The following is a 24,341-nucleotide window of genomic DNA, read 5'->3' on the forward strand; positions in this document are numbered from 1 at the left end:
ATTCAATCAATCAGTCCAGGAATCAATCAATCAATTAATCAATTCAATAAATTCAATCAATCCGATCAATTCAATCAATCCGATCAATTCAATCAGTTGAATTGAATAAGAAGTGTTGATGGCCCGTGTGCTCCCTACCATCTAAAAAAAAGGGTTACAACTTGAAAAAGCAGGTCATGTGATCTAAAGGGTGCTGCATCCAATCAAATCGTCTTATCAAAACCTTAAATCCTTAGTGTTGCGCTAGCCCGAAAGCAGCCTTTAGGATAGGTTGTAGTAAGATTAAAATTGGGTCCGAGAAAACTCGGGCATTTGTGGCGCGCGCGAGCGTGTGCCCTCTAGTTTCTGAATGAAGAACCGCTAAACAGCGCTGCAACGGGATCAGCATACTTCAGCTCATGCCTAAATAGGAACTCTGGCACGAAGTCCCGCCAATCAGCGACCGACTTACCTTGCTGACTTGAAGCATCTAGCGTTAGTCAGGTAGTCAGGTACCAAGTACCACAGCATATGCAGATTTTAGCTTGCGCCCTCAACACCAAATCCTCTCTCCAATCTTCTCCTCTCCACATCCCGTGCTTCAACCGCAAGAAAAGAAGAAAAAGAATCAACCATGGAGCCACCACCACCAACGCACAAACCGCGGCGCAAAAGGCCCGCACCGCAAAACCCAATCGAAACCGCCATAACCGCCTGGTATCCACCCACCTCTCACGCATCACAACCCGGCCCACGCCTCGAGGACCTCCTCGCCCAGGCGCCCAAGCGATGGACGGTCTACGCGCCGATGGTGCTGCTGCCCGCGGGATCCTTCGGAGGCGAGGCGTGGCAAGCAGCTCTGCATCTCGCCGATACCGATGCCGATGCACTGTGGATCCGGATCTTGACCGAGATCGTGAAAAAGACCGGCGGAGGGGGAGCGGGAGCGGGACTAACGCATCTTGCTGCCAACGAAGGGATACCGGCCTCCGTGGCGCGGGACGAGGCGGAGCGCGCGCAGGGTCGTGGTGATGATGACGGTGGTATTGATAGCACTACTACCCCGGGAGAGAATATTCTGCGCAGCCCGACCGGTCTGCGAGTGCTGTACGGGGACTTCGGGCCTGCGTCTGCGGAAGAAGCAGAAGAAAGAGGAGAAAAGGCGTTCGAGAGCGCGTTCTGGGTCTCAACGAGACAGAACGGAGTGTTCCAGACGTGGGCGCCGCGGTGGACGATGTTTAGCCGGGGGAACATCAAGGAGAAGACGCGGCTGCTTGATTTTCACAAACATGGAGACTTGTCGAAGAGTAGCTGGGCCGTCGACATGTACGCGGGGATCGGCTACTTCACCTTCTCGTACGCTAAGCTCGGCATGCGGGTCTTGTGCTGGGAGCTCAACCCCTGGAGCGTCGAGGGCCTGCGCCGGGGCGCGCGCGGAAACGGGTGGACGGTGCGGGTTGTGCGGGGCGAGCGCGAGCTGGCGCTGCCGATGGAGGAGCTGGTGGGCGGAGGTGAGCGCATCGTAGTCTTTTTGGAGGACAATAGACATGCGGCGCGGAGGGTCGCGGAGCTGAATGGGGTCCTCGAGATCGTGCATGTCAACTGTGGGTTACTGCCTACTAGTGACTTGTCTTGGAAGGACGCCTGGGAGATATCGAGGCGGAGTACAGGGGCAGAGGCATGGCTTCACTTACATGAGAATGTAGGGGTGGCGGATATCGAAAAGCGGAAAGAGGAGATCGACGAGTATTTCGTAGATCTCGCGCGCCAAGACGGTGGGGGTAGAACGACCCGAGTGGAACATATCGAGTTGGTTAAGACGTTCGCACCGGGAGTCTGGCACTGCGTATTCGATCTTTACATTACAAAGTCTAATACCAAAACATGACAAGATCTTAACATCAACGCATCTGATTATTCCATGTTGTGTCGTAACTCGTGCCTATATTCTTGCCGCCAAGCCAGCCAGCCTAGAAAACCCCTCCCCCCAAAAACCCTGCCTTCTTCCCCTACCCAATTACATACCTACCTAAATTACCAGTGCCGTGAAATCATAAGGTTCTTTTAAACTTGTTGGGAATGTTATCCTCTACGATGGACATCTTGTTAAGCTTCTCGAGCCTTTCCTCCTCGTCCTCAAGCATATCGTGTTTCTTAAAGTGCTCGATGTCTTCGGGGTGCGTCAATTCCTCGAGCTTGGTGTTCTCGTCATGGTACTTTTCCCAGTGGTGGATCTCGTACTCGTACTCGTCATCGCCGTGGTGGCCCGGGCCGGTACCCACGTCGGGTAGCGTCTTTCCAGAGTCAATGAACGCAACAAACTCATCGCGCGTAACGAATCCGTCGCCGTCGGTGTCGAGTAGGTGCAGTAGTTGGCGCTCGATTTCGTCACGTCGGGATTGCGGCACATCCTTGTTCGAATCGTCCATTAGTCCGTAAGTGCGCAGGATCTCCTCGGGTTCCCAGTGCCCGTCAGCGTCGTAGTCGTGTAAACCGAAGAAGGACGAGGCGTCAAAGTCGCCGATATGATGTTCTTCTGTTGCTTTATTAGAGTTTGCTATGGAATGCATATTGGTTAAACTATATTACCGGCCATATGTTTCGTCATCCAGTTGGCGTTCTGATCGACCATTGGTTTTTGCGATCCGCCGCTGTGGTCACCATGGCTGAGGGCCCGGGTGACGAGGCCAGCTGCAACTAGTATGGTGGAGCGCATCTTGATTTGACACGTTAGATGGAAAGTGAAGATATGTAGTAGGGCAGTAGTAGAGCAGCGAATATGAGGACTAGGCAGCGGGTAAGTTGAGGATGTGTATTAGAGAGGGAAGAAAAAGACGATGTAGAACAAAGCGCCGTTGGCACTGAAGTAACTCAACAGGCAAGGGAAGCAAGTTCAAGCAACATGGGTCCGGGGTAATAAGATAAGAAAAGAAGGAAAAAAGAGCCACCAGTGAGATCATTAGGCAGGCACCCTGGTCCTGGTCGCAGCTAAAGATCACCGGATATGCAGGGAATCGCATCTGGATGCTGATCTATTTGCTGCAGGGGCCGTCCCCGCTAACTACAAGTAGGTACTAAGTACCTAGGTACGACGGTATGTACATGCAACTGAGCATTCCAGGGTTCGCAGCGTTGTGCTGTTTTGTTTTTAGTTGCCATTTTAGTGATCGTCCAAGCTTTTAAGCTTCCTAACTTTCCATCCATTCCAACGTGAATGCTCCTTCGTCATCCATCGGCTATCAACCTAACTGCATAGTACCTAGTACATACATGTAGCAGCTACCAGACACTAATTGTGAATCTTCAACTTCAACGTTAACCGTTGAGCATTTAAACTTCTTCCCATCTTGTACTTATGCATCCATCTAGATCAGTAATCAGGATCTCGTCAACATGAGCCGCACTCTAGAACCCACACTCCTCTCCCTCTTACCGACTTATTCCAAGGACCTACCTCCACCTCTCCTCGAGCTCGCATCCTCCTTGCTTACCCAGTCTCGCCATACCGCCGGCACGCTCAAGGCTGAAGAGGAAGTTGCTCGTGCATATGCCTGCGCCCATATTGCCTGCGAACGTCTAAAGATAAAACTCGACCTCCCCCCCATACAGTCACGACCCCCCGTGCCACCGCGAATCTATAAGAGATTATATACACATCTCGACAAAGTCTTGCCCGCGAATACTGTGGGGAGATCGGGAAGCGGGAGAACTACAAGGCCAAAGGTACGCGACTCGGGTATACTTGGCAGCGGTGAACGGACTCACTCCAGGGCGGCGCCCACCAAAGAGGAATCCTTGGCCAAGTTCAGGTCTCCTGCGGCGACCAAGGGACAGAACACCCCGAATAGGTCGGCAGGTAAGCCACCGTCGCTCCCCGCTAAGAAGAATGCGGGAGGGTCCATCAGCACATTGCCCGCCTGGGTTCGTCCCACCATTCAGTTCATGTGTAAAGAGCTGGAAGAAGAGCGGATCGGAAGAACTGTTTTAGCTGGAATGCAAACCATCGCAACTCCGCATGGAAAGCGAACGAAGGATGAATGGGTCAATGATAACTTGACTTCCTTGCTCGCTGCCATCTACTTCCTCATATCCTCAAAGTTATATGTGCTCGAGAAGGGGAAGGAGTTGGACAACCCACAATACATAAAGATGCGGAAAGCTATCCTGAAAGCTCTGAGTCAAGCCCAAGATAATGTCAACATAGTAGGGATGGACGAAGATGAGCTTTGGATTGGCTGGGCCGATATGAGGTCGAAAGACCTGGATGGTGCCGTTGCCAAGATAGTTGAGAATAAATGGCAAAGAGAGGAATGGTTTGCAGGCATCGAGAACTTGGTTAAACCAAGTGACGTGACAGTACATGATGGGGACATTGAGATGGAAGATGGCGATGGGAGGCCATTCAGCGAGAAACTCCACCTAAAAAGAGGTGACACCATGCTACAGAACAGGTGGAATATGACGGATGAAAAGAGGGAGGAATATAACGCGTGGAAAACCAACGTACTACTTCGGATCGAAGAAATCGAAAGATCTCCGGGGACCGATATGGAAGTGGACACCGCTACCTGAGGTATCATATAAGGCTAAGGAAGCTATAAAGCTCCGGGTTCTCGACATCAGGCACGTGTACAAAGGGTGTCGAAATGGTATGCCTGCGACTTTTACCTAGTACTGGGACCATGAGAGGGTAGATACCTTGGGCATGTGACATACCTTGGGCGTCTGTAAGGGAGAAGGGAGATGCCCCACCAGCAGGGGCTAACAGAATGCCATAAAAGCCCGCGCTCACCACAGATGGTCTCGGATAACTTCTTAATGCAACTCACATCACCCTGTCCTATAACCTGTCATCGCCACCAATAAGTTCCCTCACCAACTAGTACTTTTTTTTGCCTATCATGGTCACGCCCACGAGATTTACATGCTTCAGCAGACTACCACCGGAGATACGGTTACTGATATGGAAGCACCACACGCTTCCAAACGGTCCTATCATGTACCTACCGCCTGGTCTGGGCTCGAGTGTACGATATATTAGATATTCTCGTTCTTACCGGAGAATTGATATGTCTACTGCTAGACGTCTATTGTGCGTGAACATGGAGGCAAGAACCGCGGTGATAGACAACCGGGAAGTCGTTTATGTTGAGTTTCCTTATTTGGGGGTAGGGCCAGATATTACAGTTCGAGATTTGGAACCAAGCTGTCGGCCCCCCAAGAATAACCTCGACTGGGAGAGGAACACTTTCTCGTACCTAATGTACCTACGCAACCCAAAATCATTCTTTCTTATGGATGGCTCTAGTGTTAGCCAGGTCCAGAACAGTACCAAAAATCTCGTCATGATTCCCATGGGTAGGGGTCTCGCTGATTTGGATGACCGTTCCAAAAGTCTCGCTTTCGATGATTGGAACTGGAGACCAGACTATATGCAATTACTCCTCCGCTCCCTGGGAGAAAATCTACCACTTTTCACCTCGACTGAGACATTCCGCCGTATGGTAATCCACGCAAAGAGCACCGACGCAGAGTATGAGAGTCGATGTCGCGAGAATGATGATTCACGTGATATTGACTGCCCTTGTCAAGCCTTCTACGAAAACGAAATGATGCCGATCCCATGTCCGCTTTGCTTAGGATCTGAACTCTTTCCGCGTTCAGCCAAATTTCTTCGACATTTCAGGTTGTGTGGCCCATCGAACAGCCGGCGCGGCAGCCTATTCAGAAGTGTCGTCGAGGAGGGTTTATCAGCGACGGATGAGAATGCTTTCAGAAACTATCAGCGAAGAGTCGATGCTTATGCTTGTCGGTCATATTTCCCATAAAGAGTGAGGCGTGTTACACGTACTTTTTCCGGTTCTCGATCCTGCCCTGGCACCAATGCCATTGGGAACTACCACTTCAGTATTGCTTATGTATTAGGAATCTTGGAACACATGATCACTTTTGAGAGGACTGCCAGGTTTTTCACTTGCGGGTATCAGTAGTGCTCAAGACCTCATTTATCTCCTGTCGATTTTTTCAGTCTTTTTCTACCCCCGGCACATGTCGTCTCCATTCATGGAAGACAGGAAGCGCTATACCTAGTGATGGGAAATGGGTTTGGAGAGGACAAGATTATGTTCGTCTAGCAGCAGATACTTGCTTTATAGATATAACGCCCCACCTAAGAACATGATCACTTCATGATCTCGTGACATTACGTTACAGGATTTCATACATTTGATAACATCGCACCTTGGATCAGAGTTAGCATAATGCGGCCGATTTCCATACGGCCACAATCTCCATGGGTAGCACATATTTATTGTCCCAAAATCACCCTAAAATTAAGCAACACAGACGCCTTTTCCCATATATTTTACATTTTGTTCCTACAATCTGTACATCCCCACAGGGAAATCAAGTCCCCTTCCTCGTAGCATCACCCTGTCCCAGCGTATCCTGCACCGAGCCCCCCACCGACCCTTCATCCGTGAACTGCCGCCCGACAGCCCCCTTCTTCGAGAACGGCCCGCCAACTCTCTGCGCCGCGCCGCCGATCGCGCCTTCGGTCTGCGTTTGGTAAAAATAAAAGTCGTCAGCGCGTCAAAGGTTCAACCAAGCCCACATCCGGGAATCATTTAGGTAGGTAGGTAGCTTAGCTAGCGAGGGTAGCTCAAGGTGTCGATGTCACCTACCGTGAACTCCCGCCCCACCGACCCCTGGGAATCAAACGCCGGGACGTCCGACGCCGACGCCGCCTCCATCACGTTCCCGCTCCTGGTCCCGCCGCTGAACCCGCCCTTGTCATGGTTGTTGTCGTTATTTCCCCCCTTCTTCAGCGCACCGGGCACATCCGATATCTTGTGCGATGCCGACTTCATCGCGCCCAGAATCCCCCCACCCCCGCCACTGCCGCTGCCGCTGCCGCCGCGCTGCTTATCCCTCTGTAGCCCTGGCATCGAGGACTCTAGAGTGCGGCTGCCGCCGTCGAAACCCACGGCGTCGCGGTGGCTTTGCGTGGCTGTGCCGTCCCCCTTCACCGCGGACGACACGGCCGACGCCACGGGGTTGTTGGGGCCGGGCCCGGAGCTCAGCCGGGCGTCGTCGTGCTTCTTGGCGTCGCCGGGCTTGAGGGCTTCCTTGAGGGTGCCGAGGAGGGACTTTCCGCCGTGGTGGGGTTGGTTGGGGTGGGTCTGTTGGTTTGTTTATTGTGTTAGTAGGTAGGTAGGTGGGATTTTAAGCTAGTGGTTGGGATGGTTTCTCCTCGCAGTGGATTTTGGGTCAGTTGATGTTGATGTTGATGTTGATGGAAGGAAGAGGAAGGCGGAGAAGAAGAAAAAGGGGGAGAGAGAAACAGAAACATACGTAGCCGGCTGCGGTGCCCTTCGGGTCCGGGTCGTCGGAGAGATCGACGCTCTGCTGTCCGGCCGTGGCCCCGTAGTTGAGCCCCTGGATCGGGTGTCCGCCCGTGCCGCCGGTTGACATGGTTAGGTGGTATTGAACGATTTTTTTTTTTTTCGTTTTTATTCGGTTGGAAACTGAAGGAGTTGACGAAATGTATAGGTAATTTCGTCTTTGATCAGAATAAGAAAGATTTGTATTCAGTTAGGAAGGCCATGGCCTGTGTTTATATGGCTCGAATTAAGCATTTTTGGTCGCGTCATGATGATCTGTGTAATGCGAGGAAAGAGGGTCAACATGATTCGCACTTTGTGCCTTAGTATGTGTAGAATGATGGAAGAGCCCATTTTAATCAAAGGCATTATAACGTGACCTTGGAACATTAAGAAGACTGTCCAGCCTTAACTACACGCTGTGCTCAGTGTATTGCTGTAGAATGCTTGGGTGTATAGGTACCTACCTAATAAACAAGGCTTACCTATAGATCTAATGAGAGATCTGTTTAGGGACCACCACGTTGGCCATCTACCTAGGTTACAGTACACTGCCCGTTTCCTCTTCTAGGACCAACAGGTCAGGCACTATCACACTTGCGTGGGTATCATTGCTTCGAGTATAGAGTGGCAGAAATTCTTTCATTGGCTACCTAACCATAACTTCTTTCGAATCAGAATAACTATTCGCTTCTTGATGAGAGGCTCAAGGGGATTACAGCACTTCCACCCTGTCCACCCTAGGGACCCTTGTGGGTTGTAGAGTTGAAGTACCTAGGAAAGGTTATACGTAAATCTAGGCTAGGGGAGATGGCAGTTAACACAAGAATCCAATGACCCCTCGCCTTGGTTCTACAAAATCCGAATCGTCCATAATACATTCATAGAACAGAATTGCCTATCATTGTACGACTTAACAGATTCGAAGCCACGGCCGACCCGCGAAAGATACATGTCCAGTACCTTGGCGATAACTTCCCCATCGGACCGGCTTCAGGCAGTCAGCATTACGCCACGCAGGACACGCGATCAATTACCAGCCCTCCCGCTGCAATGCTGGGGGGTGAAGGGTAAAAACCTCCCACCGCCACTCAGCTGAACGCACATGCAAAGGAGACACACCACAAATCATTTCGCTGCGCATGTAATGGCAGATCTAGTCGATCTGATGCCCTCAGCAGACACAGCACCACCCAATCTGGCGCGGTCCCCCATTACCCATGCGACTACTGCTATGAACGTCAGGGGATGAAGGGCTTCCGCCGATACGATGACCTCGAACAGCATCTCGAGGGCCATCACAAGATCACCACCGAAGACAAGCTCCCAAGGAAGGCTGTCACTGACGCTACTGCCTCCTCGCAGTTGCAGGGCCAGGAACCCCCGTTCCCGTTCCCGTTCCTGGCTCCCGGGTATGCTCGGGTGGGCGCCAACGGCTACCGTCGACGGATGGACCTTGATGATCACTGGATGGAGAAGCATCCGTTCATCGGTGCCCAGAATCATGACCAAACTCACGATGTGTGCATGCCCTCAACCATTGACACCCAAGACTACGGTATGATGGGGCAGGGCACGTGGGATGGACAGGGTTATTAGCCAAACGGTACCATGTAGTCACCGGTCTTGACGACAGCCGTCTCACAAGATTAGGGAGCTTCGAATGTCGGTTTCGATATGAGATCTGAGTCGGGGGAATACTTGAGCTAGGTTGACATGGCATGATATGATATGTACCTACCTAACCTAGTAGGCAGTGAGTAAACGTACGGAGAATTAACACCATATCACCCCCCAAATAACACCCGAAAGACATTTATCTTGAATGCTGGACTTAGCATTACGGCGATGATGAAAGATCCACGACATTCAATCAAATCAACTGTTGCAGGTGCTTCAGGCACCATAGGCTCCACTAGAGCCATATGGCCATATGTTGGCACTCCGCCACTGTAGTTAGGAATCAAGCAAGCTTTCTTCCTTTCCTTTTCTTCTTGGTTGCAGCAGTAGCTGCAACAGCACATTACCACAACCTCATTCACGAACACACCAGTCAGCCAGTGATCAAGAACACAGCCAAAACCACACTCACACTCACACCCACACTCACACTCGCACTCACAATCACACCCACAGTCACCGCCAAAAAAACAAAGGCCAAAAATCAACCAAGTTCAATCTACAGAACCTCCCCCAGCGAAGTACCTCAAGAACTCGCCCCTCTCGATCCAACCCTCCCCCTCACTCCCTGATTTCCGTTGCTATGAGCTATGATACAAAGAACCGCACTTTGAAAACGAAAAAAAAAAAGGCCAAAGGGAAGCCAAGAACCTTGGAAACAGTGATGATGATGATGATAATGCCCGTACTTAATTAGAGCCCCGAGAAAGAACGCCGGAAAGAATTTGATGGTTCGCGCACCTAGCAAGCAAGCAAAAAATGTATGTATGTGTGTGTGACTTGGTCTTACAGGAGCAGGAACAGGAACAGGAACAGGAACAGGATTAATAGACTATCCGGACACCTTTCTTATAATACCCTAGGTTATAATAGACGTTCCCCCTTAACGGAGCCGACCATCGGTAAGGGTAATTTCGCCTTCCCCCTAGACCGCGCTATAGCCTCCGCGACTGCCGGTCCCTTGCATCGTGTTCAGCACCCTCCGAGTCCAGTCCTTGAGGAGGTAGGGGATGTCGCGGATGGTGTCGCCGTGAGGGAGCAGATCCCATCCGCGGGCTCCGTATCTGTTGTAGTTGAGCCACGAGCCGAAGATGAGGTAGGATGCCGTTCCGAGGAAGATGCTGAATTTCTTGTTAGTAAATTATATCAAACAGCAAGGGTTAAGAAGAAAAAACACTCACAGGATCACCATCCATGTAAAGAATCCCCAATGCGCACTTGGCTGAGGCTCTTCGCCCTCCCCATCATCCTCTCGCTTCTCGCAAGCGTACTTGGATTTCCAAGTCAAACGCAGGACATCGACATTCGAGTTCTCATCCAGAGGTGCGTAGCTCTTGAATATCAAGCTAGGGTCATTCTCGATACCCAGCTGGACATCTTTTGGTGGCTCTTCCTCGCCCCCATTGTCATCCCCACCATCACCCTCGTCACCTTCAGCTCGGTAGTCAAGCGGGCTCATACCAAGGATAGCCGTATCATTGTCATCCTCGTATTTGTCGTCTGCAGGATCGAACTCGCCCTCCGTCCCGTTGCGGTTTTGGTCGCACAGGAACTCTATGATGGTCCGCTGCTCCCGTTTGTAGCCACTATCGAATTTGAAAAACCCACCCTTGAGGACAAGGAGCACGCCCTCTTTATCCGAGTCCGAGTTCGAGTCCGATGTGCTGAGGCGAGTGGCCTCGGAGTCTAGGGGCCCGCCACCATAGTTCTGCAATTCACCCGCGAGTGGGATGGCTTTGTCGAAAGCATCATTTCGTCGTTCGATGGCGCACACTAGTTCAATGCAAATATCAGTTAGCACTTTCAATATACCTACTACCTATAACAAAGTCCCATCCTTTCACTTTGACAAAAGATGAGAAGGGATCGTACCTCGAGAACCGTTAGGACACTGCTCCTTTTTGTTGACATCGCCCTTCTTCTTAAGAGGGCGGCATATGTCAACTGTGTATGTAGTGTTGTAGGAGATTCCATCTGATATGTGGCTCGTAACTACTGAGTGTGGACCGCCTAGCTTGGATAGATCAAAGCGCTGTTTGTCGGCGACGATGGCCTTGCAGTTGAGCATGGCTTCAGTCGGTAGAGGAGCTAGCAGCAGGGACAGGAGCAGAGTGGCATCAGCCACGTGTATTGTCGGAACCTTCATGGTGCCAACTGAATGCGGTGCTTGTGTACCTCGGTAGGTATCTAAGCTGGATAGTATGTGTGGAAGGTGTGGAAAATGTTGATGACGCGATCGGGTCTGTCGGGCGCGTTGTGGAGGTCGAGGTTTTGTGTACCAAAGTTGCGGGGTTTAACTCTAGTTACCTAATAAATAATAGGTAGAGACTGGAGAGGAATCAATACTTGATGGAGATAAAGATGGTTCTGATGGTTGAAAATGCGATGAGTAAACGAACGGATGAATGGAAACAAGTGCGATGTGATGAACTGTTGAATGCTCACTGCTGGTGTTCATGTGCAAGTATGCGATGCAGCTAGGGTACTTCGTACATACTACATACAAAAAAAAAGAGGAAGGGCTTGGGATCGATATCAGGTGTCTACTTCTTGAACATTTGATTAGACGATTTATTATGTAGCTGGTAGGTAAGCTGGTAAGTACAGCAATCAATTAGTAGGTAGATGGCCAAGCTTCTAACTTAACTTCTTAGGCTGTCTACTTGGCTCCAATCTTTAAATGGTTTGAATGCTTAAATTGAACTTTGAACATTGAAGCTCATTAGTTCCTTCAAATGTTCCCACCCGCGTCATACATGTACCTAGGTTAGTAACTTGCAGGGATATACATTACCCAGTACATTGTCATAACTAACTTCCTTACGTAATTATTCGTAATTATTTGACGCCGTGCTAACTATTATCTACTATGTACTTGCGCCATGTAGAGAGTCACGTGATACCCCCTATTCAAACACTTCTCTAATTTTGTACATTAAAAAAATTGTCCAAGATCAACAATGGAAGTGACTAGATAAACAAGACACCTGTGACCTGTATATTCAATTGAAAGGCAATGAGCCATTTCATAAGTATGTAATGTGAATACTAGTATACCTAGGTACCTAGTTAAACCCAAAAGACGACTGTACCAAGTACAAAGATATCATACGCCATGAGGTGGACGACTACCACCTACAATGCCTCCTCCCATTATTCGTGATGCCGTGAAAATCAGAACTCCGTAAAAGTCAATATGGGTATACTGGAATACGCCCAAGCCACCAAGTTGTAATGGCTTACAACAATGACACTGAATCATAAAAGCAATGAAGGCATGAAGCTAAAATGCCAATAGCCCGTCCTCAACTCCGATATGGCTTGGCCCCAATCCCAAATAAATAAAATAAAAAATCAAGACTTCTGCTACTAAAGCGATGCGTGAAAACTGTAGCGAAGACATCAGGTTTGTACAGGTTCGAAGTTGTGTCGTAAAATGCAGCTCTGACACTCGCTGCTCGCTTCCGGCCACTTCAGGAGATAATAATCTTCAATCTCCAATGTCGTGAGGTACCTTTGATACCACCACCCTCTACATGCCTTGCTGCATCATTCCATTCATCCCATTTGGCATGCCGTTTTGCATGCCGTTTTGCATGCCATTCTGCATGCCATTCTGCATCCCGTTTTGCATCCCGTTTTGCATCCCGTTTTGCATCCCATTTTGCATCCCATTTTGCATGTTTTGCGCTGCTATCCGACGTCGTTGAGTATCTTGTTGAACCTGCTCATATGCCTTCTTGTAACACGTCTGTTTAAACTGATTGTGTATGTCGGGCGGGATATTCGCAGGTCCGCCAAATCTTTCCAAGAGCTGGGGGAGATTCTGCTGGTACAGTATAGCCTGCCTGTGCCGAATCTGGGCTTGTGGGTTATTGGCCAATCCCTGCTGCCCCTGCTGTTGCAACTGATGCTGCATGTGCTGCTGCATGGCTGCCATTTGGGCGGGATTCATGCCATTGGCCGCATGCATCATGTTCGGATTACTCATTTGCTGATTGGGCATCTGTGCTTGCATTTGCTGATGCTGTTGCTGCTGTTGCTGTTGCTGCTGCTGTAGGGTGTTGAGCTGCTGCTGGTATCTTTGTGCAATCTGGGCTTGCTGAGCAGCGTTCATCATGTTCGGATTCTGCATGTTCATGTTCAGCATTTGCTGCCGCAGGAACTGCTGCTGCATTGTCGAATTATGCATCTGTGGGTTGTTATGCCCGTTCATCGTGTTGACATTCTGCATCGCTTGTAGCTGTTGATGTTGCGCGATTCTTCGCTGCTGAGCAGCGATTTGAGCAGCATAGAAAGTATTTTGCGCAGGCTGGCCCATGTTCTGATTGCCCATGAGCATTTGGCCCATGTGTGAATTCTGGGCCATCATGCCAGGTGGTGGGCTAGCTTGTGTCATTCTGGGAGTAGGTATCGATCGGCTGTTGGGGGTACCGTGCTGCATTTGTGGCGTCGCATTCGTCATACGGGGCGTGTTCGAGTGGTGGCTCTGCTGACTTTGACTGCCTCGGCCGGACATGCTAACCGCCATGGGAGCGGACATTGGCCCGTGAGCTTGTGTCACTGAGGCCGACCGCGGGGGGGTAGCTCCCATGCCAGAATTGGTCTGTTGCATGGGAACGTTGCCAACCATAGGACTTGACATGTTTTGGGGGGTATTCTGGCGGACGACTGGAGATGAGGCAGGCGGTTGCGAAACCTGCTGGAATCTGTGAGGAGCCTGGCCCGGAACGCCAACGGTGGGCATCCCGTTCTGTGCCGGATGACCATGTGATGGCTGTGGGATTTGGTTCATCGGCTTGTTCTGCGGTGATTGAGCTGCCTGGGCCTGGGCCTGGGCCTGGGCCTGAGCTTGAGCTTGAGCCTGGGCTTGTTGTTGGGCCATGGAACGACGCTGTGCTTCCTGCTGTTGCCGTAGCTGGGCTTGCCGACTAGCTTCTTCCCGACGGAGTCTTTCTTGTTCGGCTTGCTGTCGTTGCACTTGAGCGGCGGCCTGCTGCTCCTGCTTTTGTATTTGAAGTTTGCGTTCATTCTCTGCTTGCCGAATCTTCTCTTGCTCTTTCTTCTCCTCGTGCGCCCTCTTGATATCGGCAAGCACTTTGAATCTTTCGAAGCGGGGCTCAAAAGTACTAGTACCGGGTTGATCATTTCCATCCGCGCCGTCAGCCTCGGTTTGAGCTCCGCTAACAGTGGCTGAGCGGCGTTCGTCAAATGTGAGCATGTACTTCTCTTGCTCAGCTGCAAGGGCCTCATCGGCGGCTCTTTCGGCCACAGTGCGTTTTCGAGTCTTCGGTTTCGGCGGAGGCTCTGAGTGATATGCATCGGCCATATGTTCCAAAAGAGCGATGGCCTCTTCCTTATTCTTGGTAACTTCTAGGTGTAGAGGAGCGGAGGTCGCAAGTAAAATCTGTGCTTCGGCGGCGTATATGCTACCCGGGTCCAGTTCCATCTTCTCTCGCTTCTGCTTCTTAGCTGGTGGCGGCATACTCACAGCGGTCGGGGTGGGTGGTACCGCAGACATCGGAGTGGGAGGGACAACACTAGACTCTGCACCATTCTTGCCATCTCCAGAGCTACGTGGCGTAGATGCCTTAATCATTAGGTCGACGTGTAAGCTTTGTGGGGTTGGATGTAGAACAACCGTGAATACTTTCGCTTTTGATGGCACTTTGGTCTTTTGCGCATCGCTGGGCGCGGGCGGCGCCGGCATGTTCTCCTTATCCCCAGGATCACCATCGGTGGGTTTTACATCTGCTCCGGAAAGTCCATTTTCGGCGCTCTCTTTCGGATATGAAACGTACGAGGATGGTGTAATATAAGGGTTATAGTTATGTATAGACGAAGGCTTAGCTGCGTTAGACTTGGATGCCGGGCGCACAAGTTCTTTAGATTGCGCAGGCGTTTTGTGGTCATGTAATTGCACAATTAGGCAGCCCTCGTAAAAAACAACGCCAGCCTCATTGAGATCCTGTAGCATGTCATGAGGTATTGTCCGGCCTCGAACATGATCGAGGAAAAGCTTCATCGGGGATTTGTAGGGGAAGACGCTATCTTGCTGGTCGAATCGAAAATGGTTGGGGTGGAGATGTAGTATTAACGATGGAGGTTGACCAGCATACTTCTTCAGGATGTAATCATCGGTAACCACTAAATAGCCTATTAGTAACAGAGTCTAATCCAAATACTCGGTAGAATATGTACCTTCTGGTCGGGGTTCAAATGACTGGTGCAGAGTCATATCAGGAGCCAAGGTAGCGGACTTTAAAGACGCGTTATTCCTCTGATTACGACCGGGGGCATGACTGGTGGTATCGCGTCTTGACCGGGCTGGGTTTGGCCGATGAGAAGTTCCATTCGTGCCATTTTGGGCAACAGAATTGGCAGATTGGCCGAGTTGTTGCTTAGCGACGGCCGGTGGAGGGCGCTTGGCAGACATGTTCGGCGACGGTGATGACTGGGATGATGATACTCCATTTGTCTGGATACCGGGCGGTGGCGGCCGTTTGATTTTGGGCGTAGGTGGTGGAGGAACGGCAGCGACAATGGGGGCCATGGCGGCAATTGAATGTTCTTCGCGAAAAGGAGCGACTTAGGCGACTAAGCGACTAGGTGACCAAGCGGCGACACTCAATAGGTAGTCGTTAGAGACTGGAGATATCGCTGAAAAGGTCTGAGCGTAACATTGATCGCGATACGATAGAACGTGTAAGTATTGGAATGAGATAAGGAAGATGTCGCGGGTATCGAATGAATGCGAATGAACTCGAATTTTACGACGTAAAATCACATTGGAAAGAAATTCAAAGGATGGGTTTCCTTAAATAGTAAATGGTTAGATGGGAAGTTGTTGTTGTTGATGGGAGGTTCTTTGTGTGTGGGGTCAATTATATTTAAAAGTGACGAAGGAAGTTGCAAGTTCAATCTTTGCTGGCATCAATCATTAATTTGACTTTGAGCCTCAATCAGCCGCTTAGTCGAGGCAACTCTAGCCCTTTCAAGGCAAGTGCCCAGTGTGAGGACAGCCACAGCTAAGCTAAATGTGTGGCGCTACAGTCACTAAACGCTAAGTCACCTGATAAACTTATGTGCCTCGGTACAATACCTAGTACCTACATACTACTAGGTAGTAGGTACTACATAGGGAGGTAAGGCTGCTGGGGCCCAGGTACATATGTACGTCAGGCTAAAGGACGGCTTCAAATGCATGTGCTTCGCAAGAAACATGTATGTAATTGATACACATGTGCATAGTATACCTAGTAATCCATTGCCCATAAATTGTAGGTACGTATCCAAGTACCTAGATGCAGGTATATACAGGCCTTATATGTAGCTTAGGCAGCTTATAGACTGCGACAGCGAGCCTAAGGATATCAAAACGAGAAAATAATATATCTGCCAGCCCTTCTCAGAAACATAGTCTCTCTTCCTAACCATCCAAATATCCAAACATTCAAATTTATTTCAAAACTTCTGAAGGGAAAAAAACAAACAGCACTCCAGACATGTTACTCATCCACTCATGTCCATGTCGTTAAGGTGTTATACCCCCATTCATTCCTTACCCTGAATCCGGCGCGCCCAATCGTCGCCAACCCTTAGACTATCCACGACCACGACACCTCGTCCACGGCCGACTCGTTCCTCTCGCTGCCACCATAGATTATCTCCCTTCTTCTCTGGCTTCTCTGGCTTCTCTGTTTCGGACTCGCTATCAGCAAGTCCGCCATGGCCGCCATCAGCACCAACCACAAGGATGACATCATTTTTAAGCCATGTCTGAAGTTGGGTAACGACGCTTCCGTCTTCGCCAGCTAGCGACTCTTGGAGGTATACTGTCTCGGGTTGTAGGTGACGAAGAATGTGGATATGACCATTGGGTGATGTGAATGGAAGAACCATAGATTCCTTTTCTACGAGGGATAAAGCTTGCGAATACACCGCATTGAATGGGGTGTTAGCAGTCGAGTTTAGTCTAGGCACATGTTAGTTAGGTATTTAGGATTCGCCTGTGCAGGTTTCACATACAGTGGGTTTTTCATTTCCTCTGCGGGCGTCTGCGCCTGATCAGTCGCGATGTTCGAGAAAGAGGAGCTCAAAGATGCCGGAGGTAGGTTAGTGGTTGATGCGTCGAGAGTGGAATCCTTTAGGCCCGGGGCATATATTAGGATGAAAAGTTTGATCCTTGAAAAATCGGTGCTTCGAGGTATGTGAGAGAGGATAGACTGTAAACTGGTTAGCAAGGACATGTACAAGGTAGTTGTTTAGAATAAGGCATGTGCATACAGCATGTTCATGGAAACCATCCGCATCAAAATCGTCCATATTCGTATCGGCAGAGACTACAATCGTAACCGTCTTTCGCCTTTTGTTCGATTCTTTAGCTTGCGGCACAGATGTCTTCTCCTTTCGAGCTTCGGCTTCCTCTGACCATGTTTCGTGATCGGCATATGCGGTCCTATCGTCTTCCCGTATGGCAGCTAGCGCGCTACCAACAGCTGCGCCAACACCCGCCATACCAGCAGCCATTGTTTTGCCCGCGTTCGTAAGGAACTGTTGCGGACTCGAGGTGCGTCGTAGAGCGCCAGAAACTTGGGACCCCCATCCCCCGGAGCTGCCACTTTCTCCCGGGTGAACATCGCCGATGCCGTAACTTACATCGTCAGGTCGAAGGGACGAGTCACCATCAGTATTTGGTGGACGATTGGAGTCTCTTCTTGTTGGTCTTCCCAATGCGCCGTAAGGTGGGTTCTCGCCGTAATCAGCATTTTCGTAGTCGAGATCAACGGGTTCAGGATCGCTCTCCTCCTCTTCACGTTCGTTAGATCGTTGACTCCAGGCCCAGGCGGCGACGCCGACGGTCGCAACGGTAAGAGTAACGACGAGGGGAACCCAGTGTCCCCAAACGCCCCTCCGGCGAGATCTCGAGGAATCGTACGAGGACGACATTTATTCAAAATAGATCATCGCAGTATTGTGCCAAGGTGGGCGTTCGCACGGAGCTGAAGGGTGGAGCAGTCAAAATCGATTAATGCAAATCACAACGCAAGCAATGCTGGCTGCGGTCGAAGTTATTTTGGTTGCAGATACTCCGGATGCCGAGGCTGGATACCCGAGGCTAGATACCTTAGATACCTGAACAGCAACAGATAATCACTAATGCCCGTCAACTTAAGCTGTTAGCTAAAGGTAAATATGTACGGATACTGGAGATTCTAAAGTTCCAAGATTGACGTTGTTGCGGCCCCTCGAGGAAAATAAGCGGGCTGGGAAAGCTGTAACAACCTAACAGGATACAATAAATGGAATAAATGAGATGAAGGGGAAGAATGGGATAATGGAACGTGATGGGACGGGGGGTTGGGGCTACGTGGAAGAGCTTCGGACGGTAGTAACAGCAAGATCTAGCATGTGCGGTCTGGTCTGGTCGGGTCTTGTCTGGTTCTGTATTTCCCAAGTTTTGAAATAAAAAAATGCGAAAACGCAAAACTGCCCGATTATGAAGTGTTCCTTCCAAGTTGTGAGGTGGCTGGTCGCAGCTACTCCGCTGAGCTGCTGAAACGCCCCCTGCAAGTACAATTGGCAGCCCGGGATTACGGCAGGTGTAGCAATTTTATTGGTTGGAAGGGAAACGAGAAACGGTACAGGATTTAAATGGACATCTTAGCGATATAATTGGCCACTCACCTGAGCTCATTATCGATAGTGAATTAGTGGGTATTAGCTCCGAGGCCATTTCAAAGTTGGATGTGAGTGACTCAAATGATTAATTAAGAATTTAAGTGCTAAGCAGCAAGAAACCCAAGAAGCTTTCAACTTTGTGAAGCTCAAGACACAACCTTTATTTCAAAAAATGTAAGAACAAGTTTGAACAAGCTAACTACCAAACACTTAATCTAAAGGCTATATACATAGATAGTTAAATACCTATCTTGTATTGAATAGAAACTAACACTTCGCGCAGAAATATCACATCTTTATAAGATCGTCATTTTCTTCATCAACCCCTCCATCAATCCCCCTCCAGCAACTAACCTCCCTGTACGCCCCACGTTATAGCAATGCCTACAACTGGGCTTCAGGCCCTTATTCTCTGCGGGCCTGGATCATCATTTCCAACCTTCACTTCCAATCCAGATGAGAACCCTAAGGCTCTGTTACCCATCGCCAATCGGCCTATGGTATGGTACCCTATTGACTTCTGCTATCGAACGGGGATCACAGGTAAGCGAACACATCTACATTCCCTTCGTAATCCGAGTCTTATGAAGATGAGTGGGCCAACCACCTTGCGACGAGTCCATCATCATTATATCTACAATATACATATATGCCTCAGTAAATGTCGAGTCATGTTAACACATAGCAGATATCACACTCATATGTCCCCCTTCAGCTGCTGGTGCTATCACCACGGCATTAAACACAAATCCATTCCTCACGGCTCTACCTCATCCCCGTCCAGATCTTGTGGCGCCTACTGGTCTCGACCAAAATACGGGTACCGCAGAGATACTGCGACTGCCCGAAATTCGAGAGCTCATCACCTCTGATTTCATAGTCTTACCATGCGATCTAGTCTGTGAGCTAGCAGGTGATAAGCTCTTGCAGGCATGGATGGTCAAGGCTGCCAGTCTTCCAGACCTTTTAGGTGATGGTGAGCCTCCATACTGCAGCGGTGGCTTAGGAGTATGGTATGAGACCAAAACAAGCACTCCAGTCAAGGGTGAGGAAACGGACTTCATCATCACCACACCGATGCCTATGCCTACGGTACCAATGCCAAAGGACACTCTATTGCCTCATCTCTCCTATCTTACGTACTCCATGCCAAAGGATTCGCTCGTTGATCTTATGGATGAGAAGAAATCTTTGCCAATACGTCATGGTTTGTTGCGTAGTCATCCCAAGCTCAGAATGCTCACATCGCACCGTGACGCGCATATTTACATTCTACCAAAATGGATTCTAGAATTCATCCAAGATAACGAACGGTTGGAGACGATCGGCGAAGACGTTATAGGTTGGTGGGCGAAGGCAAACTGGGAGACGGGGTTGTTTGGGAAGCTCGGAATGAAGAAAGTTATTGAAGGTCACCGCGAAAAACCGGAAGTTGAAGTGTCGCTACGTGATCATGTCGACAGTCCTCCCAACTCTCCGTGGCGAACACGGGATACTTTGGGGACTTCTCCTCCGGCGCATTTGCGTGAGAGACAAAGTGATGGGCTACTAGCCAAGCCCCGGGAAGCCAACGTCCCGCCGATTTTGGCCTACATCCATCCTTCCCGTGATGATGCTCTGCTTCTCCGCCGTGTGGACACGGCCCAACTTCTCCTAGCTATATCTCTACAGTTAGCAAAGCTTCCATCTATTGAGGAAGCCGTCTCCGAGACAGCGTCTCCTTTCGCTCACGCCAAAAAGGTCGCGTACCCGGAGGGCGTTAAGCCGCGGACCACTATCACCAGGCAGGATTGTCTGATTGCTGAAAATGTTATGGTGGAAGAGAAGACATCAATCAAGGAGAGCGTCATTGGAGCCAACTGCCAAATTAAGGAGGGGGCCAAGTTGTTCCAGTGTCTTCTCATGGATGGCGTCGTAGTTGGCAAAGGTTGCAAACTAACTCGCTGTATCCTAGGCAAGAGGAGCGAGGTAGGTGAGGGATCGACACTCACTGACTGCGAGGTGCAAGAGAATCTATTAGTAGAGCCTAGAAGTAAGTATAACCCATTGCAACCTCGTAATTACCTCCCCTAATGTCACAATGAAAGCGGTGTGATCCTATTCACTAACAGTATCACAGCCGAGGACAAGGACAACAAACTTATGAGTTCATCTGGAATGGAGGCTAGTGAGCAAGAGATGCAGGATGCCCTAGAAGAGTTTGATGAGGAAGATGGAGACGATGCCCTGTTAGGATAAGGCGACAAATCTTTCAATGGGAGAAGAAACCACCGCGTTCCAAATTGCTGGTATCCAATCGTATTACAACTCCTACGACATGGATTCGTCGATTATCTCCAACTTACGATTACTCCGTACACTACACCGCCTCCTTTATTCTACGAGACTATATCACAAGCACCGCCTCAAAAAGCTAAACAGAGAATTTGTGACATCGAAAGTGTTAGGTGTAGGGCGAAGGTCTGAAAACCCTTTTTAAATAATACTACAGAAATGTAGGAACTGGTCGCATCTCATAAGATCCAGATCAACTTAGATCCACGATGTCTAGGTAGCAACCCTATGACGAAGCTTCCAATCAGTGCTCACATGTCGTAGTGAAATCTGATTTGTCACATGCATGATTGCTTCCGTTTCTTTCTCCCACATATGTTTCCGTCCTCAACTCCGAAGACCGATCCGAGGCCAGAGCAATCTCGAGCCGTGGCTACATACGGCAGCTACCTTGGTAGATAGGTATCTGGTACCTATTTGCATATGTACCGGCATATCAGTTTATCTATCAGATCCTACATGTGTCTCTACATATTAGCTACCTGCCTAGGTACTTGTACGTGTAGAACAGAGGTTTTTACCCCATAAAAATAGGGCTTCGTCTGATCTCTTTCCTAAAACGCTTCGGCACATGAGCCCCAGTTGTGCGATGAGGCTAGGCCAGCATGTAACCAACATTGAGGGCTATTTTTTCCGCCCACATTAGCGCAATGCCCTTAGGAGATGCACGCACATGGTGGCGTTCTGTTCAAAGATGGCATAGCACCGCTGTTTCTTTCTCTCTTTCTCTCTCTCTCTCTCTCCATTGATGCCCATGGAATGCCGTGGGCCTTCTCATGCTGTACGACATCGTATCCAACTCGAGGAGCAAGCGACGCACAGAGGATCCATCACCTATGTACTAGCTTCGCAATGCCCCCTTTTGGTCTAGCACGTACTTTTACGCGCTTAGCCAGCATACGCGAGCATCGTTGGGCGCATTGGGATGTGTTGCCCATATATGGTTGATTGGATTTATCAGGTGGCGCACTCTCGAAGTAGTACCAAATTTATTCTTTTTGATTCTTAGAAGGTTGCACCTAATCACCATGTCCAGCTCGCACAAGATCGTGGCGCACCTACCGTTACGTACGAAACGGGGAGCACAGCAGAACGCCTCGTTCGTTCGGCAAGCTGGGTGTTACATACAATACATGTTAAACGACGGTTGCGTCTGCCGAGAAACATACCTAACGGCAGAAAGACTGTTGATACATGTAGCCACTTTCAAGCCCGTCGAGGGGCGGAAACATGATATCACATCACGGGGTGGAGTCGAGCTTATCTGAGTAGGTACACAACTACCTACCTAGGGTAGTTTACGGTACTGTTCCCCATATAAGCATCGCCAATCTCTTCCTTGGAGCGGCGTGCCATTGGTAGGCAGAGAGGAGGAGATGTATCACAAGTCATTCCGGAACACTGGGTTGCCGTGGATTTGTTGCCACGGCACGAAAAACATACAGGGTGGGCGCGCTTGCCCATGCAAGATCCGGTAGGCAGGTCGTCGGTCGTCCGGGGTGTGTATCTCTACCTAGTACCTACCTACCTAGGTAGACACGTCGCCAGATTGGGGGGTGTTGGTGCTGTGTATTTAGAGGCGACCCAGGAAGCATATAGCGCTCGAAGGATGAGTTTAGTACTTATGGCCCGACATTGTAGTTCGGGCCTACGGATACGGGGAGGAATGCTAAAACCAGGGTCGTGGCAACGTGACTGGAGATACTGGAGATACCGGAGCTATGCGAAAGGGCAACACCCAAACCCTATTCACGGGCACTCTCGCGGAGCACGTCATAATACTAGCCTTATATAGTGCGAACCAAGGTAGATAGGTATGTCAGAGCGCAGGGCCCTTGAAGTTAGCTTGATCAGCAGAGGTGGTGTCATGAAGCTTGTCGGCGAAATTCACCACCTGGTACCTACCCTCCCCAAAATCGGGTATATAATTTCCTCCGAGCTGCTGTCGCCATCGCTGAGGATCACCTACCTACCTAGTAGTGTATATGTAGGTATGTACGCACAGGAATACCTCAAAATTCAATACTAGGCATGCGAAGCTAGAAGATCATCTGCAGCAAATCATGAAGCCCACGGCTCTAATAGGTCATGGCATATCAATTTATTTGGTAAGCTAAGAAAGCCACAAACGACCTGTCACTCGCGCAGCGCCGTAACTCCGGCCAATGGAAGGTTTTATAACACGTTTCTTGCCCGCTACGGTATAGGGGCATGAGGTTCTTCAGTGGTGTATGCTGTTGGCCGATAGAACATCGAGATTACGCTGGGGAGCGCGGTAGCGTTCCGGGGGTCTTATCCGGGGGAGGCTATCATCTGTTTTCTCCCATGACCAGGCGTTGACTGTTTCCAACCTTACCTACCTAGGTAGATTGATGATTGTTTTGCGAACTAGACGTCATGCCTAACCCAGGAGGAATCTTGGGATGATTATCACAGGTAGGTAGCAGCGCGCTATTATACGCCGTTGGAAGAGTCGAGCCATGCAATGCAGCAAGTCGCGAAACCATGGCCATGTACCCCAAAGAAAAAGTGTGTTACATTTCCGTTGTGTTGGGTTTACACGTGGCGAGGGATTTGGGGAAAAAAAAAGGAGGCGGTAGCCCCCAATGGCACCAGGCCGGGGTAGGTAGGTGACTGTCAGGGATGAGGTTATGGAAAGGATCGATTCCGACCTGCTACCTAGCCAGGTATTTTTACCATGTGTAGGATCTGGGTAAGCATAATCCTGGGAAGGAGATGATTCTGTGATGATAGTGGGCTCCGGCGAGTGAGAATTGAAGGCTCCAGGGCTGATATGACATGCTGTTGGATGGACTTTTGAAATATAGTAGGCTAATCTCTTCAGCAGACTGACCGCCAGTGCACTTACTGATAACTCGCTCGTTACGAAGCTCGTGAGTTATCAACTAATTACCTAGGTTACTTAATTATTACCATAAAGGTCTATGAGAGTAGGGTAACCCTAGTTGAAAACTGGAGAGGCAATGTCACAAATACGGTGGTAGGAAAATGAGCAAGTTTGTATGTAAGGTTATGAGATACTCCTCGGAAAGATTATGGCAGAAATTGCGCTTGGATTGTAGTTATCCATCCCAGGTTTATAAATAGTAACCCAAGTCTTTAGCCCTGTAGCTCTTTATACCAGTCAATACCCTGAGTTTCGCATCCATGTGGTCTCCAGCACCCAGAGCTGCAACTACAGGTATAAGGCACAAGTATTAGATTAAGCCCATAACCGTCCCCAATTAGAAGAGTGTGACAAGAAACCCACTAACCTTCATCCAG

At 49.6% G+C, this 24,341-nt stretch overlaps 10 protein-coding genes across 10 annotated transcripts; 5 read left to right on the top strand and 5 right to left on the bottom strand.

Moving 5' to 3' along the window:
- Positions 1–501: 501 nt before the first annotated feature.
- GGS25DRAFT_163542 (S-adenosyl-L-methionine-dependent methyltransferase) lies at positions 502–1,949 on the top strand. Its single transcript, XM_049256516.1, has one exon. The coding sequence runs from the start codon at positions 614–616 to the stop codon at positions 1,865–1,867; it is 1,254 nt and encodes a 417-aa protein (XP_049118541.1). The 5' UTR covers positions 502–613; the 3' UTR covers positions 1,868–1,949.
- On the bottom strand, positions 1,854–3,114 carry GGS25DRAFT_163536 (uncharacterized protein). The gene is made up of 2 exons (XM_049256515.1): positions 2,569–3,114; positions 1,854–2,515 (listed from the first exon to the last, which is right to left on the bottom strand). Exons 1-2 carry the CDS (start codon positions 2,693–2,695, stop codon positions 2,031–2,033), a joined length of 612 nt encoding a protein of 203 aa, XP_049118542.1. The 5' UTR covers positions 2,696–3,114; the 3' UTR covers positions 1,854–2,030.
- Positions 3,115–3,151: 37 nt separating this feature from the next.
- GGS25DRAFT_163559 (uncharacterized protein) lies at positions 3,152–4,716 on the top strand. Its single transcript, XM_049256517.1, has one exon. The coding sequence runs from the start codon at positions 3,373–3,375 to the stop codon at positions 4,549–4,551; it is 1,179 nt and encodes a 392-aa protein (XP_049118543.1). The 5' UTR covers positions 3,152–3,372; the 3' UTR covers positions 4,552–4,716.
- On the top strand, positions 4,717–6,023 carry GGS25DRAFT_163560 (uncharacterized protein). The gene has a single exon (XM_049256518.1). It carries the CDS (start codon positions 4,881–4,883, stop codon positions 5,805–5,807), a length of 927 nt encoding a protein of 308 aa, XP_049118544.1. The 5' UTR covers positions 4,717–4,880; the 3' UTR covers positions 5,808–6,023.
- On the bottom strand, positions 6,024–7,452 carry GGS25DRAFT_529688 (uncharacterized protein; the record flags this gene model as incomplete). The annotated part of the gene is made up of 3 exons (XM_049265315.1): positions 6,024–6,537; positions 6,663–7,160; positions 7,333–7,452. The coding sequence occupies 3 exons, from the start codon at positions 7,450–7,452 to the stop codon at positions 6,385–6,387; spliced, it is 771 nt and encodes a 256-aa protein (XP_049118545.1). The 3' UTR covers positions 6,024–6,384.
- Positions 7,453–8,414: 962 nt separating this feature from the next.
- GGS25DRAFT_529690 (uncharacterized protein) lies at positions 8,415–9,123 on the top strand (the record flags this gene model as incomplete). The annotated part of the gene is made up of 2 exons (XM_049265316.1): positions 8,415–8,431; positions 8,516–9,123. 2 exons carry the CDS (start codon positions 8,415–8,417, stop codon positions 8,958–8,960), a joined length of 462 nt encoding a protein of 153 aa, XP_049118546.1. The 3' UTR covers positions 8,961–9,123.
- Positions 9,124–9,789: 666 nt separating this feature from the next.
- Positions 9,790–11,752, bottom strand: GGS25DRAFT_163591 (autophagy-related protein 27). Its single transcript, XM_049256519.1, has 3 exons — positions 10,914–11,752; positions 10,223–10,814; positions 9,790–10,162 (listed from the first exon to the last, which is right to left on the bottom strand). The coding sequence occupies exons 1-3, from the start codon at positions 11,185–11,187 to the stop codon at positions 9,967–9,969; spliced, it is 1,062 nt and encodes a 353-aa protein (XP_049118547.1). The 5' UTR covers positions 11,188–11,752; the 3' UTR covers positions 9,790–9,966.
- Positions 11,753–11,893: 141 nt separating this feature from the next.
- GGS25DRAFT_479806 (Spt20 family-domain-containing protein) lies at positions 11,894–15,947 on the bottom strand. The gene is given in 3 exon segments (XM_049260042.1): positions 11,894–12,612; positions 12,625–15,188; positions 15,243–15,947. The coding sequence occupies 3 exon segments, from the start codon at positions 15,592–15,594 to the stop codon at positions 12,574–12,576; spliced, it is 2,955 nt and encodes a 984-aa protein (XP_049118548.1). The 5' UTR covers positions 15,595–15,947; the 3' UTR covers positions 11,894–12,573.
- A 537-nt stretch (positions 15,948–16,484) lies between these two features.
- On the bottom strand, positions 16,485–18,198 carry GGS25DRAFT_163719 (uncharacterized protein). Its single transcript, XM_049256520.1, has 3 exons — positions 17,328–18,198; positions 17,070–17,266; positions 16,485–17,016 (listed from the first exon to the last, which is right to left on the bottom strand). Exons 1-3 carry the CDS (start codon positions 17,988–17,990, stop codon positions 16,596–16,598), a joined length of 1,281 nt encoding a protein of 426 aa, XP_049118549.1. The 5' UTR covers positions 17,991–18,198; the 3' UTR covers positions 16,485–16,595.
- A 904-nt stretch (positions 18,199–19,102) lies between these two features.
- Positions 19,103–20,960, top strand: GGS25DRAFT_519077 (nucleotide-diphospho-sugar transferase; the record flags this gene model as incomplete). The annotated part of the gene is made up of 3 exons (XM_049263638.1): positions 19,103–19,265; positions 19,411–20,754; positions 20,842–20,960. 3 exons carry the CDS (start codon positions 19,103–19,105, stop codon positions 20,958–20,960), a joined length of 1,626 nt encoding a protein of 541 aa, XP_049118550.1.
- Between the last annotated feature and the right edge of the window lie 3,381 nt (positions 20,961–24,341).

The sequence above is a fragment of the Hypoxylon fragiforme genome, assembly GCF_022984875.1.
Source record: "Hypoxylon fragiforme strain CBS 206.31 chromosome Unknown GGS25scaffold_3, whole genome shotgun sequence".
NCBI lineage: Eukaryota > Fungi > Ascomycota > Sordariomycetes > Xylariales > Hypoxylaceae > Hypoxylon > Hypoxylon fragiforme.